The 21301-nt window shown below is 37.4% G+C and overlaps 1 protein-coding gene across 1 annotated transcript; it reads left to right on the top strand.

Annotated features, from left to right (window-relative positions):
- Positions 1 to 46: 46 nt before the first annotated feature.
- LOC103720591 (translation initiation factor eIF-2B subunit gamma) lies at positions 47 to 19328 on the top strand. Its single transcript, XM_008810361.4, has 13 exons — positions 47 to 191; positions 284 to 379; positions 500 to 577; positions 2339 to 2419; positions 2521 to 2737; positions 2818 to 2876; positions 7162 to 7211; positions 7329 to 7416; positions 7492 to 7749; positions 7857 to 7949; positions 8719 to 8823; positions 9023 to 9139; positions 18885 to 19328. Exons 1-13 carry the CDS (start codon positions 126 to 128, stop codon positions 18948 to 18950), a joined length of 1374 nt encoding a protein of 457 aa, XP_008808583.1. The 5' UTR covers positions 47 to 125; the 3' UTR covers positions 18951 to 19328.
- The last annotated feature ends 1973 nt before the right edge of the window (positions 19329 to 21301 follow it).

Below are 21301 nucleotides of genomic sequence, written 5' to 3'. Positions count from 1 at the left end.
AAGTGGTCTCTTGTTATTTTATTTCTTTGTTATGTGAGATTATAGCAATATACTCTTCGCGGCCGCCGGGACGAGCGCTCCCTGGAACCAGGATACCGTCCCGTCGCCGCGGTGAAAGAAACGGGATGGATTTCCAAGTCGTCGTCCTCGCCGGTGGCACTTCCAAGAATCTCGCCCCTCTCGTCTCCAAGGTCCCTCTTCTCCGTTCCCTCTTCTTCTCCTTCGAATCCCTCTCGCCAATCCCCCTTCTCTCTCCGTTAACGTGGTCCTTCTCTAATGGCAGGAGGTCCCTAAGGCGTTGCTCCCGGTCGCCAACCGCCCCGTTCTCTCTTATGTCCTCGAGCTCCTCGAAGCCAGCAACCTCAAAGAGCTCATCGTCGTGCGTCTTTCTCCTCCTCCCGTTTTCCCTTTTCTTGAACTCTTTTTCCCTTTTTCACTCCTCAGAAGATCGAAAGTTTGTGCTTTTAGAGCTTTCAATCAGTTTCTTGGTGCATAACAGGTGGTCGAAGGGGAAGACGCCGCTTTCCGAGTCGGTGGCTGGATATCGGGTGCTTATGTCGACCGCCTTCATGTTGAGGTGAGACCCAGATATTTATTTATTCTCAAGCATCCATCATCCTATGATATCTCTTTCCTGTTTGGCATTGGTGTGTGTTTAAAAATCCTGTAATTACACTTCGGAAGTATACTTGCAGTGAGTATATATTGAAGTTGGAAGTCGTTGCATGTTTGTGATAATGCCTCACTGAAAGATTTGACATGCATTTGAATTGGTGATAGGATGGAGTGGTTTGTTTTTTAAATTTCTGGTGTGCATTGAAGGAATGATAATCAGGTTTCGCCATAATGTCAGTTTGGTCTGGGGGTTATTTGCTTTGTTCATGTGACTGCTTATCCTTAATTTGTTATAAGTGTTTCGAGCATTTGCTATTTATCTTCTTATGCAAGAATAAGGATGGTTTTCCGTATTCTGGAACTGATGGCATTGCTGATCTCTGATCCAAAATTTTGAAGAGACCTATTTCAGACGCTAGTTGGCATCATCTTTTAAAATGAAATCAATGTTGTGAAAAAGGTGGAGTGTTCTATGACAATCATTTGGTCTATTAGGAGCAATGCATGGACTGAAAAAGAAACGACTATTACTTGATTGATGATATTGGCTCTTGTAACAATGTGTTTACAATGGGAACACCTTGCTTTTATGGGTCATAGATCTTCAGTTGAGGATGGCACATTGTATGGTTGCAATACCAGATTTCTTGCAATGCAATGAGATGTTTGGACACGGTGGAAGGGTCACGTGGCATAAAAGAAAAATCATGGTGGATATTTTTGTTACTTTTATGCTTTAAATTTGGATGATATTTGTGTTCCTTTTGCTGTTGCCAAGTTAGAAAGATTCATATATTCATCAAACGTGGATTTGAATTCCAAAAGTTTGTAATTACCTTGAACTCTTACAAATGCACCAATGAAAGAGATAGAAGAGCAATATGGCAGAGCTTAACGAAGGAAGGAGCATGCAGAAGTTAGCAAGGGATGCCACTGAGCAAGAAAGAAAAGGAAAGGGCCAGAAAGTAAAAATCCTACCGAGATCTTTGTGATTAAGGGCGCTAGAGCCAGAAGTGGTGGCTATTGGGTGGAGAATTTCCATCCATTTGCTGTGTTGTTTGCTACCTCAGGTCAAAATTACAAGAGACCCAGTTAGAGATCTGACATACATATTGGGGAGAACTACCACCTTGAACAAACTAGAACCTTCATAGAGAGGAAATCTTGTACAACCGTGTGGAATTGTGGATCAAGATATGACCTATTTAAATTCCAAAGCAGTTAAAAGTGAATCTTGACATTTCTTTTCAACCAAAAAGATAAAGAATAAAAAAGAAAAAGAATGGATCTTGACATGATGTTAACATATTAATTACTAGTGCGCAATTAGTGAAGGCAAATTTTGATTAGAGAAAACTCTACTATGAAATATTAAATTTTAGCTGACAGGTAGGTGTGCCTACCCTTTCAGTTATCCAAATTAAGATCATGAATTTGGCATAAAAATTGTAAAGAGTAGAGATTCTAGATAGAGAGGGATGAGAACCATGTTTCAAGTAGAGAGTTGCATTCATTATTAGGTACAGATATAAGCCAAAGTGCAACCTGAAGGACTTAAGAATTAAAAAGTGAATAATTATCTTGATCAGTTGCTGCAAGTTACTTATTCAAGAGAAACTTTGCATGGACCATATGTACTACAGATGATCTTGTTCTAATTAGCAAAACATGACCTTATCTATCAATTTATTATGATAAAAGCATACTTTATCCTTTTTTGTAGGTGGCTGCAGTCCCTGAGGATGTTGGAACAGCTGGAGCGCTACGTGCTGTGGCACACCACCTTACTGCAAATGATGTTCTGGTAATAATAACCAAGACCCTTCATTGATGCTAAAGGAAAATCATATTGTAGATATGTAGATACAGTATGCTTTGTTGTTAGCAACTTCATTTTCTTTGTAGATTGTGAGTGGAGACCTTGTTTCTGATGTGCCTCCTGGGGCTGTGGCTGCAACTCACAGAAGACATGGTGCAGTTGTAACTACACTTCTATGTTATGCTCCTGTCAGCGGACCTTCAGATACTGGATCTTCTGCAGGAAAAGACAAAGTTAAGAAAAGAAGATACAATATTGTGGGGCTGGATCCCACTAGGCAACTCTTGTTACATATAGCAGCAGGTTTGCTCATTAGGGAGGTCATGCATGTTATTTAATGTAATGCTGTTATTCTTTCTTAGATACTAAGTTTATCCTAACAGGGGCTGAGGTTGATAAAGATATTCGTGTACAGAAGAACATGCTCCGTGCTGTAGGTCAGGTATGAATGTTCACTATTAGATTGGTTATCATGAAACAAGCCATATTTTCTACTTACATTTCACTTTTTGATCTCATGCTACAATTATGATTTGCTGGTTTTGATTTAGGCAGATTAGTCTAAGTTAATTTTTGTTTCATAACATCATTCAGGAACTTGTACAACCTTCTGCTTCCACTTTTATGTCCACAGAAAATTGTTATACCCCATGTACTTACTGAATATGGGAAACACAAAGTTGAAAGTATTGGTTGTCCTGGTAAATCAATAAACAGCTATACAGTACCTCTGTCTTGTGCCATACAATGTACTAGTTGCATGGTCTAGCATTTCTGGCATTGAAAGATATGGGTGTAAGATATACTTCTAGAATCTATACTTGTTTATGTGAACTATTTGTGAACTGTAATTGTTTTGTAATCAAGACATGCAAATTTGGGATTTTGAAGTCATATGTTCAACTCATTTAAACAAATACTGCTCCTAAATCATTTCATCTATGTATTCTGGCACCGGACACGAAGCATTACACATCTGACAAATGCAAGTTATATACTAACCTCAACATGATTGAATTCAATAAACGGTAAGCAATTTGAAAGTTTTAAATCATAATGTACACAACAACTTAAAAAGAAGTGCAGGCTTTAGTTTAGTGAGTAAAATCTGTGGTGATATAGCTCGCTTTTTCCCACATAGCCCTAACATAAATTAAGCATATAATATGAGAAACACAAGATGGACAAGCTCTTATGAATATCACTTGATCATTTGGGTATACACAATCATGCAATAAACCCATGATGCGAGTAGGCCACGAAATTCTCATGTATTATGTTGTACATCCAAGTGCTTTTAGGTGCATGTGATACAATATTGAACTCCATGAGTTCCTCCACACCATGATGGGAGCTACTATGGTCTCATCCATTTTTACAACCAAGGTAATAATGGCTGTGGAACTTGCTTGCTTGGGGCCATTTGGCCCTAGAACTATACTGCATCATAATGGGTTGGGTTTTGGCATATGAGCTAGGGTCTTATGTAGTTTAATAGATGTGGTATTCTTTCATTTTTATTTTGCGGGGCTACTTGTAGTTCTAGGCATAATATTTATTTGTTTTCCTTGTTGTTTTAGGTTTCCAATATATCTTGTAGTGCATCAAGTGGACGTGTTTTGAGTTAGCTTGGGTTTGTCTTATCCTATGGTGTGGGTCCACACCCAATTAAGTCGTCACATGCAAGTCATTGAACAACTTAAGTGACTTGATGATGTGACATTATGAGTTAATGAGATCAAGGAAGCACTAGAAGCAGGGATTACATGGAGTACATTAAAGTGGGAAAACAAGATCGAAGAGCTTAACTTGTTCGGGTTAAATCCTTTGGCCAGCCAATTTTGTAAACCCTCTCGAGGAACTGTATGCTGTGTATCTCTCCCTGCCTCCCTCCTCTCATACAAAGACCTACCCTTTTCCTCTTATTCAATCATACAAATTTGGGATGGGTTGAATAGTTGGATTGGACAGTATTTTCTTCTCATGGTTGCTGCTGCCCAACTTCACCTCTGGAATGCTCCTGAGTACTGTGGTATGTGGATCTGAAGGCCAAGGTTCCTGTGGTTTGTTTGTTTCTCCATGTGGCTTGGAGGGCTCTGCAAGCTCTCTTCCATGAAGTAACTTCGATCCCTGGAGATTTTGTTCCTTCTCTTTGTTCTTCCTCTTCTTAATTCCATGCTGTCTATTCTTGCAGATCATTCCTCTTTTGGCCCATTTTCAGTCGTTTATCATTCTTTCTTCTAGAATAATCTTATACATATAATTCTTGTTTCTTATATTAAAATCCATCTTTCTTTGTATTTTGGTGCTACAATTACTTTATTTTCATATTTCTTATGCCTGGTTTTTCAGTTATTTGTGCTAGACTATGTCTCAATTCTATTATTTTCATTTGATTAAAATATTTCTAGCATGAACAAAAGTAGTTACTATAAATTGCTAATCGCATCTGTCATTTGATTTTAGTTTAGTTTGGGAGTAACTTAGTGCTGTTCAAAGATTTTGAATCCTATTTTCTGAAAATTTGTGTTTTTCAAAACTAAGGGACCAAAAGAATAAGAATATCATTTGAATTGGGATTTGCATCAGATTTTGCATAACTACAAAAAGCACACTGACATCAAAATTTTGTGATGTGTCTATTCCCCTCATAAACGTTAGGATTGCGATCATAGTCAGCACCTAGAATGTTAAATCAAGTTTCCACATAATCTGTCCCATATTCCTACATCCTATAAACTACGCCTGCTGGATAGCCATCGTGTTGCTGATTCTCTATCTTGTACTGGATTGGCTATCCGAAGATCATGACAGCGAATTCTATCATGTAAGATGCTTGAGGCTGTGGAAGATAGTATCCGCTTGAACGCAATGCCTTAGACAAAGGATTTTCATGGGTTATAGCTTGGCTATGTCAAATAAAATCTAGTGTACGAGTCGAATGCAGATACATCTAGGGAGTCTACTCCATGCAGTAGCTTCATGTCTTAAACGACCTCGAGGAATCCGTTTTTTATATGCAATAGTATTCTCGCGGGCTCTACCAGGTTGTTTATTATAGTCGCTATCCTTTGTGGTATGACTTAATTGGAATTCATTGGTGAATCAAAGATCTTGGAATTGTGAGTCATATATAGCTTTGCCATATCCAACGCTACCTTCTCGGCCATCGAACATCACCACTCGAATTGTCATTGTCATTATTACTGATATCGCGAGACAATCTGAGTAACTAGTCATCTAAGCGCTCGCTAGTCTCTAAATCAAAGTGAATATACTCTCATCTATTCTCTCCAATGGAATTATGGTTTTCTTTTCTTTCCCACTCTTACTGACTCGAGGAACTACCTTTTTTCCCTGGATGTGCCTGTTTGCCTAGCTCTGTTGGGTGGTTCGACTGTGCCCACCATCGTGAGTAGATTGGTCCAATGGTGGCCTCTTCTTAATATTTCTCTGTTAAATCTTTGGGAGGTCTCAGATATGGAGCCTTACTATGCTCACCCCAGCCTCAATGGCTACTCGGTTGGATGTGAACATGGCATGTGTCATTCTACCCATTGTTCTGCATTCACTCTAGCCTTCATTGTTATGGACTAGTTGAGAAGGCGATCCTGGCTCATCTAGCTCTAGTTGTTGTTGTTGGCCTTAAGCGAACCAATCATCGGATCTCTATCATCATACATGAAATCAATGTGAAATGGATCATCGTATTTCAGCTCCACTTCCTCTTCATTACACTTCAATTTGAGGTGCAGATTGTAATGGATATATACAAAATCATTCAAGATTAGTGTAGCACCCTACCAGGGATGCTACATATATCTTCTCAACCTATGGGTTTTCACTAATCATCACTTATTTTTTAAATTTATTTAAATTTGAGTCTAGGTTGCTAAGCACATGATCATGCCTAAATTTAAACAAATTGCTATCAATTTGATATAGAAACTAGCATGCATAATTCAAAACATGCTATCAATTTTATAGAAAATTTTTTATCATTATTTTATTTGTCATTATTTTTAATCCAAAAATAATTTTTAATCCAAAAATATATTTTTAATCTAAAATTTTATTTACTCAACGAAAATTATGATTTTAACTACATTATGTAGACCATCCGTAGATCTATATTCTATAGTGTATCATGAAATCTTGCCAAAATCCAATATTTTGGCATGATCTTCCTTCATTTTCTCATTTTGGCTGATTTTTGATATAAAAAACAGAGAGGAGAGGGAAGGGGAGAGGGCCTCTTACTAGTTTTGTGGTTGAATCTGAGCTGAAGTATGTGAAAATCCCCCTTTTTTTCCTTGGTTTATAGGTGGGAGGCCTTCTCTGCCTTCCTCGCAATTATTTAATGGCCAAACCACCCCGAACCTACTGGTTCAAGCCAGGACTGACTTGTTTGGGCTCTGTTCTAAGCTGAGGCCTCATATAGTCCCAGTTCGAGGGTGGTATGTTTAGGTATGCCCACAATCTTGCAGTTTGGGATGGTACGGCCAAAAATGGTTATATTCCTTCTAGTTGTATAATTTTCATTCATTCATTGGGAACTTCTTCTTTTGCTTTATATCAACTCTCCATGTTTTAAAAAAAAGGTTTTCAGGTCAACATTTTGCAGCTTTTGCTTACTTTGTGCACTTTTTAAACTATGAATCTCATAAATTAGAAGATGTATTGTTTTTACCCATTGTTCTGATATTTGTTTATTTGGTTGTGTGTAGTTGGAAATCCGTGCTGATCTCATGGATGCTCATATGTATGCATTCAAGAGGTTAGAATTTTTTTTTTCACATGCATATGGTGTTATTTTCTCCTTCCCCCTTCCTGCTTTCAATTTTTATATATTGATTGTCTTAATTTTGTTTTCTGACAACTAAATGTCTATTAGGTCTGTTCTGCAAGATGTTTTGGATCAGAAGGATGCATTTCATAGTATCAGACAGGATGTATTGCCATATCTTGTCAAGACTCAGCTGGTAAGCTAACTAATATCTGCATGTATTCTTTATGGTTTAAAGTTATCTAAAATTGTTATTATTACTTGAACTCAGAGGTCAGAAATATCGGCCAATGGGTTATATAAAGTAGAAGATAATGCAAACGGCACAGTTTCCTCCCAGAACAACTTAACATGGATGTCTCAACATCGAGAAATTGCCCCATCTGCATTTCAAGCGCTTCTTGCTTTGAGTCCCAGGTCTCCAGAAAATGTTCTGAGAACGCATAAATGCTGTGCTTATATTGCAAGCAAAAGCAAGTATTGTGCTCGTTTGAACTCCATTCAAGCATTTAGTGACATTAATCGTGATGTAAGAATCTTTTGCAACAAGATCTATGGCTTGTTTTTGTGGGTTGTATTTTTCTTTCTTTATTTGGCGCTGTTTACTTGGGAAATGAAATTATTTTTCATGTGTAGGTGGTAGGAGAGGCTAGTCACCTTTCTGGTTATTCTTTCTCTACACAAAACAACATCATTCATCCATCAGCGGAGCTCGGATCTAAAACTACTGTGAGCCAATCTCTTACATCACCTTATAATTGGTCAACTTTTAGCTAATTGACCTGTGTTTAGTTAAGTGGGGATGATATGTGTTTGTTTTTCTTTATAGGGGCACACATCCCCTTTCCTTTCGATAGGAGCAAAGTCCATCTCTCTCTCTCTCTCTCTCTCTCTCTCTCTCTCTCTCTCTCTCTATATATATATATATATATATATATATATATATATATATATATATACACTTATATATATACATATACTTATATATATATACATATACACATCCATATAAATATATGTATGTGCATATGTATATATGTATGTTTGAGCGTGTGTATGTATGTTTGTATGATATGAAGTTTTGTATTGCATATCTGTCTTTCTTTCCCCTTAATATTGCTTTTTTCCATTTGGTTTGTCAATAGTTTTAACATGCGGCACTGCTTAACGCATTACAGATTATAACGATATACATTTTTACTCATTGCATTCTAACTGACTGCTTATTGTATATATACTTATACATATGTACATATACACATCCATATAAATATATGTATGTGCATATATGTATATATGTATGTTTGTGCATGTGTATGTATGTTTGTATGTTATGAAGTTTTGTATTGCATATGTGTCTTTCTTTCCCCTTAATATTGTTTTTTTCTTTTTAGTTTGTCAATAGTTTTAACATGCGGCACTGCTTAACACATTACAGATTATAACAATATACATTATCTTTACTCATTGCATTCTAACTGACTGATTATTGATTTAGGTTGGTCCCCAATGCATGCTTGCAGAAGGTTCACAGTTGGGTGACAAATGTAGTGTGAAGCGATCCATCATTGGGCGCCATTGCAGGATTGGTTCAAATGTAAAGGTAGCATCCATAAACACAAACAAAAAATAAAAAAATTCTTGGGGCAACTTTTATTTTCTTTGTGATTAATAGGAGATAAAAATGATTTATTGAGCTCTGACCTCCTGGATAGTCTTTTTGTTTTGAAAAATTGATTTGAATTAAATTTCTGGCTTTTAGAATTCAATGATATAAATGTTATTCTCTTTTGCTCCTCCAGATTGTAAACTCCGTTGTGATGAATCATGTAACCATTGAAGATGGGTGCCTTGTTCAAGGTTCTGTTATATGCAGTAATGTGCATCTTCAAGAGCGTGTTGTTTTGAAGGATTGTCAGGTGATTTCTGAACCCTCCCCTTTCCTCTCGTCCGCTTAGAACCTCTAGCATGCTTAACTTCTAGAAAATCGAAATGGCTGACCTGGGGATTTGTGTGTATCAATATGAATTTAAGACTATCATTTATGTTGCAATTTGTTATATTGCATTATCTGTTTCACCTCCAGTTTTGGTACCCATGATATCACATTTGAAGTTTTACAATATTTCTTCCTTTTTTTAGGTTCGCATTAACAACAGGAGTGGTTTTAAATTAATGCTTGGAGATTTAATCTTTTAAATCCTTATCTCTACTATAATAACGACAAAAGCTTTTTTGTCCCGAGTTTTTTTTGTAACAAATATGCCCTTTGTAGCTGGTTTTTTCTATTTGAAAAGGCATGATTGATAATGCCATCAATGGAATCATAATGCAAATAATAGAAAGAGAAAAGAAAAAGTAAGACTCCTGATAATTCGACATCTTAGAATCAAAGAAATTGAACTCCAAGAACCATCAGGCCACTTCTATCTTTATCTTTAACAGAAAAATGACAGCCTTCCTTCTCCTCTAAATATATCTATATTTAAAAAACTCACAGAACTTGAATATCCTCTCACATGCATTGCACATGTAAAATGCTAGTCTAATTCAAGGTTTTAAATCCCATTGGATGGGGGCATCAAAGTTTTTCCAAGAAATTGGACACACCATGTCCCAATCTTACTCCCTTGGGATGATCTTTTTAATTTTTATTTTTTTAAACAATTATTTTAGAGATTTTTTACTTTATTTATTTTTTAAATGTATCTGGACTTCAAATAATCTATTTAGGGCACATTAGGTCTGTTTAGTGTACTTTAAGATTGGAAGCTAGGTAAGTATTTTTGCATCTATCTTTTCTTAGTTTTATATATTGTTGTTGCTGAATTTTAACTATAATCTTCCATATACTTTAGAAATTTATAAAAGATAGAATATATATTGATAAAATATAATATATTCTAAGGTTGTACAAATCCACTTGTATTGATATTTCTTTTTATGTTTATTGAATTTTGTTCTTAAATCTCTCTCTCGATTTGGGGCCTCGGTTGATGTCCGTGACCTTGGTATCTTGAAGGAGGTGTAGGTGCAAGTAGATGAAAGTTGCAAAATGAAAAATTATGAAATGGAAGGGCCCGTACAAAAATTGTATAATATAAAAATTTATATAATATTATTTTTTGGGAAGATACAATATATATGTTTGAGGGAAGAAAAGTTAACGCTAGATATTGGGGTTCGAACCATTGTGCATAGATGCGCCAAATTTTAAATCCCATCCTTAAGTCACTCAAGCATAGCATCTATTTCTTTTGAAAAAGTGACTTAACTATTAAAGAATATGAAAGCAAGTATGTTAAGAAAAAGAAAAAGTGTGGTCTCTCTCACCTATTTTGATCTTGCTGCCCCCTAATTTTCTTCCTCCCCTTGCTCCCTTTCACTCTCCCCTTGCTCCCTTTCACTCTCCCGAGCAAAGAAACCTTTCGATCTCTCTACATCTCTTTGGCTCCCCTTCTCCTTCCTCCCATTGTTGTCTTCTTCTCTCACATATAAGTTAAGCACACCTTACACCACTTAAACATATCTTAAAATAGCAAATGTTGATAATGTAACACCCATATTACTTTTATCAGTAGATTCAACGAGGTAGGACGTGATTGTTGCATCGACATCTATTTTGGCACCCAGTGTAATGATTGAGGATCTCACCCAAAAAGGCTAGCTAGAAATTACTCTATGGATCTTTGGCCTTGTATAAGCACCCAAAATCTTCCTAATGCACAATTAATGTGGGACTAAACATGCCAACACGGGTCCTCATATACTCTCCCATTTAGATCTTTGTATTTTTGCCAAGTTTAGGGTCCATTCAGAACCACAAACACATCACAAATACCACGATCGGCTCATAGTCAACCTTAAAAGGGTTGTTTTATAGTGCCTTGTAGTCACATGGGCCATAGGTAGAACTGGAAATGGGCTCAGGCCGGCCCGATGCCCATCCGGCCGGGCCAACTTAGCGTTGGGCTATAGACTAGCCTTGAAAGATTTTGGATCAGATTTGGGCTTAAATGTAGAGCCCATGTGTTTTTCAGACCAGGCTCGATTCTATCATTGGCTCGGCCCTGGACTGGCCGGATGCTGAGCCCGAACAAGACTCGGAATGAATCCTAAACAGTCCTGGATGCAACCCCGTATATTTCCAGCGACTGTAACAGCAGAAGTGGAAGGGAAAACTTTACCTGATGCAATGCAAATTCTGTTAAAAAGTTTCTGCAAGTTATGTTCTAGCTCACCCTCATTCACCCTCATGTTTTGATTCATGATATCAAAAGCTACTTGCATGCATACCAGTTAGACAGTCCTTTGTCAAGAAAGCTTCTTTTGCTTTCCTCACATTGTGATCTAGACCATGTTGAGAAAACTTATGCAGTATCGGTGGCGAAAATTTTCTATTGGTGAATGCTACTTAGCTATAAACACATTAGTTTACAAATTTTGTAGTTCTTGACAGTGTAACTCTTCAATTTGGTGTTGTCTGGGTGTTTTTCTATTAGTGCATCAAAAAATTGTAAGGTGGCCTGCCTTCATGTCTAGTATGAATGATGCTCAGTGAATTTTCATGTTTAAAGCATGCCCCATAAGCAGCTCTCGTCCTGCACCAATATTAGGTGGTTAAATACTTGGAAGAATCAACAAGAGGGAATGTATGACATTCATGTGTGGATTTTAGTTTGTTGTTAGTGGTTGGCTGTACCCCAAAAAACAAAAGCTAAAAGATAATTTATTGGAAGGTTTTTAGTTTGCCCATAGAATGCGCCCCACCCTATTGATGGCTATGTTCGGGCCAGCCTAGTTTTTGCCCCAAATTGGCAATTCGAGCTGGCCCAATTTGGTTTGGGTTAGGCCTGAGCTGGGCTCCAACCTGGATTTTCCAGAAGTTTCGGGCCTAGATTTTCCAAAAAAATTTGGGCCTAAACGCGACCTGAAGCCCGAAAATTTTTTTGGGTTGGGCTTGGGTAGAGGCATGGCCCACCTGGCTTGGCCCATTTCTAGTCCTAGCAATTGGTTAGGTGATAGCATTTGTAATGACCTAAAACTTCATCCAAAAAGGCTAGCTAAAAATTATTTGGGATCCTTGTCTCTAAGGTTTTAAATGCCGCTGTCTTGATTTTCCTAAGAAATGGGACATGCTGCCATCCCGCCCTGTCTCGACACGGGACAAGGGATGTCCCAAGATGTGTCGATTAGGACACTGTGACAATGGCAGGATGGTCTTGTCCTGGCACTCAGGATCAAGGTCTGTTGCACCAATACCGGGATCTGTACTGGTTGCCTAGTGGCATGGTTCAGTACGGTGCTGTGTTGTTCCATGCCAAACCCATTCCAACATAGCAGTGCTGGCAATGGAGGGGGAGAACGAGAGAGGAAAAGAGAGAGGGGGGAGGGAGAGGGAGAGAGGGGGAGAGGGAAGTGGAGGGGTGGGGAGGGTCAGAGGAAGGGCTTCGCCCTCGGTTCCCTTGTTTTGAATGAACAGGGCCTTGGGAGGCTTTTTCTTATTTTGACGTTAAGTGGAGTTGGCCTTTGAAAGAGAGGAACCACGGATTAGGCACTTCCTCTAGCCCTCCCCCTGCCTCTTCCTCTCTCTCCCTCCCTCTCTCTCTCTTTCCCTCTCTCCTTCCTCTCCCCTCTCTCGCTGGTTTCTCAAATCGAGGGGCGGAATCTTGTTGGTCCACCCATGATATAGCTTGATACGTCTCAAATCGGATAGTTCAGGCGGAACGGTGAACCAGGTGGGTCCTATTCAGGGCGGCAAGGTGAACCGAGTAGTTCATGCTTGGGATGATACTTTGTCTCGGTGTAACGCAGGATGTCCTACTAGAACTTGAATCCTTGCTTGGCCTTATATAAGTTTCCAAAGTCTTCTTAGTGCACAACCAATATAAGACTAAATACACGAATGCGCTAGTCCTCGGACCTTGAACACCTAATTTTGCAATTTCTCTTGCTAATATTCCCACAAGAATATAGAGGTAGTCAATCACCTTTCTTGCAACTTGTGCTTGCTTTTTCCCCATTCAGTGTGAAGAATGTTTCTTGTTTGATTTGTTGGGTTGCTCAATTTTTCGATTGCAGTAATCAGATTTAATATGATAATGATTTGATGCAATAAGTAGAGGGAAGAAATGCTCAAGAGAATAAGAACAGATCTAGAAAACAGATTTCTAAATCGTTAATTTGATCCAATGGATAAATCAATCAAATTCACAAGAGATACCCCATCTATTTTTAGGTCGTCTTCTTAACTGGCCAAGGATATGTTAGCTAGTTTGAGTATTTGACAAAAAAAGGGACTCCTTATTCTTACAAGGCACAAATATGAAGGTTGGGAGTTCCATAGAACTAAATACTCTAAGAAATAATCGCAATGACCTTACACCAAGGTTTGGAAACTTAGTTTCAGTTTGGTCTTGTCTGCTGAGTTAGTTTTATTAGTTTCGATGGTTTTATCTTGAGTTTGTTTTGGTCAGAAATAGAAAAAAAAAAACTTATGAAGAAAACCAGAAAATATTTTAGAAAAAAAATAGAACAAGCAAGGACATATATCTCTCTGCTTCAGCATATTGAGCTGCTTGTATTTTTTATATGTTTTTTTTTCTTTTGAGCTGAAAGCATATAAGTATGAACAATTATAGGAATTTTTTGAACAGTGAAATTGTTAAACATTATATCTGTTCAATCGTTCAGAGTGAAATATGAAAATACACATAGAAGGAACTAAATATAGTGATTACCATCATATTAAGTACCAAGTAACAGCATATATATCTATGCAGTATAAAATTAAAACTATAATTCAATACTAATCATTTAAAATCCTATAAGATTTAAGGTGTTATATTGCAAATCCAAACTTAAAACTCGTAAATCCACTCTTCTTGGCATTTGATCTACTCCATGGATGCCTATTCTCCTCTTTTCCTTTAAATAGACTCAACCCAAAATGGTCTTCTACATGTAGGCTAAAATCTAGCAATTGAAGATTATATCTTGTGAAATTACTATTTGAGGAGCCATATTGGGAGGTTGGACGAGAGCAAATAAGTGCACTGCTTTTGCTTGTGGAGCTCTCTGTGACCGCTTCTACTTCACTGTTTCCTGTTCCCTTTTCTTTGGAGCAGCTGATATTGCCTGAGAAAATATGTTCAGGTTTAATGAAACAGCCCGTTGTTGCCTTATTCCCTTTGCACATGCCGATAAGCAGTAAATAATAGAATGAGAAATTATGCATGTATAGATATTCATATCTACCAAACTTAGACATGCAGCTTTGTTCAATTTTCTAAATAATCAATTTTAATTGCTTTATGCTAGTATACAAAAATTTTAAATGAGTAAACATAGTTTCCCTCTATTAATGTATAAAAATATATAGTTACAACTTAGACATCTCTGTTGATTGCTTTTTAATGCAGATGTCACATAACTTCTGGCAATATGTCACACATACTTTTATTATAGATCTATGATTAGACATTAACAACACAAATAATGCTCAAAGTTCATGTAAAAACTAATGGAGGCTTGTTTTTGTTACATTGTAGTTTTTCACGTACTGCTAATATTGTGGGAGCCATATGCACAGGTTATATATTTTGGGATTCCTTGATTTGTAAAGTCTTATGTAAAATGACACTTTTTTCATAATGTGTCCTGTATGTTTGGCCTTCAATTATGGAAAGTAAGCTGAGAAAGATCAACAAGAGTAGTTTAGACTGCCTTGGATAGAAACAAGTCTTTTTAAAATTGTTGGGCATTGTTAAAAATGTGGAAGTAGGGGTCAAACTTGTAGCACTACATGTTGGTCATATCTATGCATATGGCTTCCATAAACATTTGTACATTTCAATACATATCAATACAGAAATGTTACGAATTGTTTTATAGCCTAGAGACATGTATTCCCATGTCCTTATTATTGCTAACACAATACATAACATATATAAAATAGTATGGATAAATTCTTCAAACCTTGCTCTGGTGTCATCCTCTTATAGCAGTGAGACTACAACTTCTCGGTGTTTAACTATTGATGTCTATCACCATTGCCCTTGGGTATCCCGTTTTTGTATACACTTGAATTCTGATGGTACGATTGATATTTGATAGTCTTTTCCCTGGATGCTCCCTTTGGTTCAGCCGTCCACATGCCACATACTAACATCATCAGCACTAGAACACTTGCTGTTAACTTAAGATGGTGCAATACTCTTTTATGAAAAATCCTAATTTCCATAGTTCTCATCCTTGAAACTACTTAAGAGAATCAGTCCTCTAGTGGGAGTCATCATCATCTAGGTAGCTCTGATTGAGAACCTTCAGGCTCTTAGGAATTGGGAGTTTGTTCCTCTTGTTGTGAATGTCACTTATAGATGCACTCATGCAAGTGAGTATTCAAGTTTGAGACCTATTTGGATGGTTTGTTACGCCAGTAAAGTTTATAATTCCTTGAGGGTTTACCTAGGAGTTTGTTGTCAATTGGATGTGATGTTCACCCTAGTGGAGAGAGCCATTATTCACATCATTATAACAATTGCTGCTATTCATGGTTGACTTCTCAAGGACATCAAGGCTCGTTATGGTGATTCTTAAAGAAGCCTAAATGCAGTTCTCACCTAACATTTTCCACTCTCTTGCCACAGTTTGTCATCTTGGTAAAGTGCTTTGGGCATGTTGTCTTCGATGTGAGCTTGGTTGAGAGTGAAGGATGTTATACTTTCTTCACATGATGCCTCCTAAAATGATGTTGTAGTTCTGTTGGTGTTGATAATAAAATTACTTTTGCTGGTTATGCTTCCATCACTGCTTGTTTGATGTAGCATATCCTTTGTTAATTTGAGAAAAGGGTTGGCCTTCTCTATAACTTCTTGTATTGTAGTTGCCTTCATTTCAAGATGTTATAATATCTTGATATTTTTGTTTAAATCCTTATTCGATTTACTGTTTGTTGCTTCTAAGCGTACTGAATACTGTCGTATCATTGGCTGTCTTATTTTTTTTGAACATCGTTTTGTTGAACATCACAAAGTTAGATGGTGAGCCACTTTATTGAGGCTTTTGGCTTGACCAAGTAATCAATTCCCTTTAGTGGGTTTTTGCTTAAATGTTGACAGCCTCCAGTAGGGTAACAAAGGGATAGAAGATGTAAGCGTTGTTGAAAACTTTCCTTGATGAGATAAGGAGCCAAAGATTGGTTTTCTGTATAGCACTAAGGCTGAGGCCTGAGGGCATTGTGGCTGCGCTACAATGGAAGGTCATTTGGCTTTGCCTGCTTTTCTGACATGGGAGGATAATGTAACTTTTATTTTTCTTTATTGTCACATTACCTTCTGGGGAGTGATCCCTATCGAGCAGGGGCGGCCCAATACATTTAGGGGCCTAAGGCGAATCCAATAGATGAGGCCTTTTTTTTAATAATAAAATTTTAAATAAGTATAAAATATTTTTTAAAAATGATATAAAAATAGATAGTAATCAAGTATAATATTCCAATAAAGATACACGAATCTAATAAGAATAGATAAGAAGTCTTTTCAATTTAATATACTTTTTGAATGAAAATATAGAAAAGTAATTAACCTAAGAAAAGAGCCATGAAACTGATTAAATAACTGAGATAATGCTTAATAATACTTTTATTCTGTCAAGTAAGAGTAGAATAGGAAAAGATCATCCTATGGCACTTCATGGTCAAGATAAAGAAATTATGGGAATTATGGTAAAGCAAGAGCAGAATTTGTCCAGGCCTTTTCTAGAAAAGAAAGTAGGGGCATTATGGAAAATTCACTCGATCTAATTAATAAAAATCCCATCCCACCATCTCCCTTTCAAAGTGAGTACCCTTACTTGGTGAGTACCGAAGCAGCTACTGCAGCATCACAGCACAGCAGCCATTCAACACCCCCCCCCTCTTCCCTCCTTTTCTCTCTCTACCCTCCAAGAAGTCCATCTCCAATCCCCCTATCTTTCTTCCCGATGGCCCAGGTGGATCAGGAGTATTGTGAGGGAAGGAAAACCAAGACCAAAACCAAAAAAGAGAAAGGATGAAAGATAAGAGTGGCTTCAGGCGGGTATCAAGCCAACCAAATCCCTCCTCTCTCTCTCTCTCTCTCTCTCTCTCTCTCTCTCTCTCTCTCTCTCTCTCTCTCCACCCAAAACAAAACTACTGTCCCCAACTTCCCAAATTGCTCCTCTGCAGGCCAGAAAACTCTCCACCTCCCTTCCATCAAGGGGGAAGACTCGTAGCCAGCTCCTGTTTCTGTTTTAAAAGGGGCCTTTGCTTCCTTTTGATCACGGTGCCAAAAACTTCCCCCTCTCTCTCTCAATTTCTTTTCTCCCTTCACCTCCCGGGGCCTTCCATTGGCCCGGGACCTTAGGCGACCGCCTCGATCGCCTAAGGCTCGGGCCGGCTCTGCTATCGAGTTACAGTCAGGAGAATTGAATAATTGATACAAAAAGCATCATTAACAGAAGGCTCAAAGGACAAGTCCATCTATGAATATTCATTCTCCCTGATCCATTATCTTAGATGCTTTAATTATGTTGTGAACAATACCAGCATTACTAAAACACTGTTATTAATACAATAGATAATGATCATCAGTCCAACAACAGCCACTAGTATCTATATTCTCATTTCTTCCTTATAGCTTTATGTTGCTAATGATATCACCTTTTAGAGCTTAAGTATGGTATTCCACATAGGTAATGAGCTCTTCCTATTAAAAACTAGTGCTAAGTACTGCACGGATTTGTAATTGTCAGCACAAGTTTAAAAGCTTATAAATGAATTATGGCGCTTGCTCACTACAAAGCATGACAGACCTATTTGTCTCAACTTTTTATCATGCCTAGGGCTCTAAATGTTCTAATGAAGGTTTGATTATGTTTAAGAAATTGAAACCTCTAAAATCATGGAGTTTGGACCAGAAGAAATTTTAAATTGTTTCAACTTTAACCCTCGTATATTTAGGAATCATGTTACAGCTTGAAAGGATGAACCAGAGAAGAAAAAACTTATTAGATAATGGTGATATTAAGGCATTTTGAAGACATTTACCATAGTCATTCACCTAATCCATTTAGTAGATATTTGCAAGTCAAATTGTCCTCTTAGAACTTGATCTTCATGACTATCTTGAAGATTCAATGTAAACTGGCAAGAGCACAGAAATCTGCCTACAAGCTTCTGACCTTCAAGCATTCTTGCATACCCTGCATACCAACCGTGGATGAAGTGAATCATCCACAAACAAGGCATGATAAACATGTGGACAACTGTGAATCCCACCAACTTTGTTGATAATCTTGGCAAATTGTACGAATCCTTGGAAATAATACTGCAGACCGCACATCACACATATGCATGAAAAAAGGACAATAAAAGGCAAGTTACAGTAATGAGAATCCACGTACCACAGTTCCAGCAGATCAATTATAAAAGTTGGACTCTGTTAGTCCAAGCAGAGATACCAATCCACAAATAATTTTTATCCCATGCTTGGAAAACATGGGAAGTGTTTGTTCCTTGCAGCAATCTATGGTGATTGCTTATCACCCTCTGCCATTCTGAGCGTGTCAACCTTGTTACAGAATGTTGTCCTGCTACATATGTTGTCTAATTGCTTATATGTTTTTTCTACTATTTGCTACTGTCAGGTTGGAGCAGGTTATGTTGTTACATCTGGCAGTGAGTACAAGTCAGAGCCCTTGGCAAGAAAGTAGAATTAGCTGTCTTCATAAGTTTTCTACCTGCATAGCTGGTTTTCTTTCTCTGTTGAGAGAAAGTTTCGGCTCTTGTATCAAAATATTTTGAGGTGAAAAGAAAAACAAAGAAAAGAACATCAATTGTTATATGTGGACACCTTCTGCACTTCAAAATTTGTTCTCTCCTTTTTTTCTTTGTACTTCATGTGAGCATCTCAAGATCTAAACTGTACACAGCATATATTTTGCTAGTGTAAAAAATAATTCTTTTCTGTTATTTATATTCAACGTGGAGGAATGCTTGGATTTCTCCATTGTGACTAACAATCAACAAACATATGCATCGGATGGTGTATGTGCTCTGGCCAGATTCATGGTATAATGGGTTTTCAACTATTTTTGAGTGAAGCTTCTCTCATTGTATGCTGTGATAGCTGCATACAGTATAAATCTGTGTTCTGATTGGCTTTGCGATCATATTTCTTCAAGTGCTAGTTACTTGTTCTGATAATTGCAACTTTGTATGGATCGATTTAGGCTTTCGCAGTTTGAAACGTCTGGCATTCCCTATAGATTCCTGTACTTTGAGTGTGTTATTGGTGCGAATGCATTACTTTGTGATCAATGTAAGGAATATTTAAAACTCTCATTGTGTGAAGTACCTGCACCATATTGTTAAATTATACCAAGACAATACTAGTGTATGATAGCATATCAAAATTGCAATCTTCATGGTGTTAGACGTTTCTTTGATTGATTTTTTTGTTTTATCTGCTTGATGCTAATGTTGACCTGAAGTCTGATTGGTGGTCAAAAAAAATCTATGTAACATGTGAAGTGCTTCGTCTTACATCCAAAATAAGGCATCCTATTATTCCCCAACTTGCTAAAGGGGCAACTTTAAGGGTCCTAAAGGTATTTCCCAACAATGGTTTTTCCCCACGTTGGAATGTTGATGGGATAAAAATGGGACAGTCAAAGAAGAGAAAAGCTTCTACGTTTATGTGGTAGCGTACACTGGGATTCCTATTGTAATTGGGAGTTTTGAATAACTTTGCTCATGTTAGATGCTTACAAGCAACAGATTAAAAGTACATTTATTTTATATAAACTAATAAATTATATAAATAAAAAACAAATTAATGGAATATATAAGTGAAAAATGTGGTTTGTTCAAGAGGATATGAAGTTTATACCTAGAAGAGGACTTCAAATTCTCCCAAGTTTGTGCTCAAAATTGGAGAGGCCTGGTTGAAACCACCTTTTTGTTGTATCCTGCAATGGTGGAAGATTGGACAAGGCCCGGATGCAGATTTAATAGCCTTATCTAATCATGCAAAGTTGCTTGATGTATGGATTGCAGATGATTGAACTGGACCTCTCCGGTAATTGGAGAGGATCTGAATTCTTAATAAAATGTATCAATTGAGGATGACAAAAATCATGAACATGAATGATGAGTTTATTGGGAGTTATATGGAAAGATAGGGGTGTGTAAAGTGGTAAGCTCTGGAAAATTTTTGAGTCTTCGTTATGGACAGAGTGGGAATGGAAACTTTGCTCAGGTGGGGTGGAGTTGTCAGTGAATTAAAAGTTGGTAATAGTTTTGGATCATGTTGAGTGGGAGACAAAATGGAAGTCTAGTTTGCGAGTCTTGACAAAATTCGAAAACTCTTTATTGATTGTTGAGGGAAAGAGGGATTTCTCTTTCAGGTTCTGCCATTGTAAACCGACCTATACAGTTTTGTCACTCGAAACCAAAATGCTTCTTTCCTCTTTACTTGGGTATATTTTTTCATAAATGCACTTTAATGTTAATTTTTAACATTGTATGCAGAATTCTTAATATGGATATGTTTTCTAACAATTTTTTAAACTTTGTACTTAGCAGAGAAGCTCTTTGTTTCTACTTCGTTTTGCGTTTAATGAAAATAGTAGCTTTGTTGATGGAATTCTCTCTCTTAATTCCCCCATTTTCGTAAGGATTAGCTTGGTTTTTAGCCAATATTTTATGATTTATGTTCATCACTGCAACAATAGACGAAGTCTTGCCCAGTTGCACAGAAGTCTTTGATGGATGTATGAGAAGTCCAAGTCAAAGTATGAGATAAACTATTCTTGGTCACTTCCATACCAGCGGATGTCGGCTCGAAGCCACTTGACAACTTCTGGGAATCATCTCAAAGAAAGCCCGTTATTCCAATCTTTTTTCAACGTAGACTGAAGTCAATGGTCATGGGTTTCAGATTTCACAAGCAAACGGGAGAAAGAAAAAGAAAATATATCAGAAGCTGGAAGGTAACAAGGACGTGCTTGAACAAAATGTCATATGGCCCAGGCACCAGACAAAAAAATATGGGGCAGATTTT

The sequence above is a fragment of the Phoenix dactylifera genome, chromosome 1 (assembly GCF_009389715.1).
Source record: "Phoenix dactylifera cultivar Barhee BC4 chromosome 1, palm_55x_up_171113_PBpolish2nd_filt_p, whole genome shotgun sequence".
Lineage (NCBI taxonomy): Eukaryota > Viridiplantae > Streptophyta > Magnoliopsida > Arecales > Arecaceae > Phoenix > Phoenix dactylifera.
Note: the sequence above shows the minus strand (reverse complement) of the source record. Positions and strands in the feature narration are given on the sequence as shown.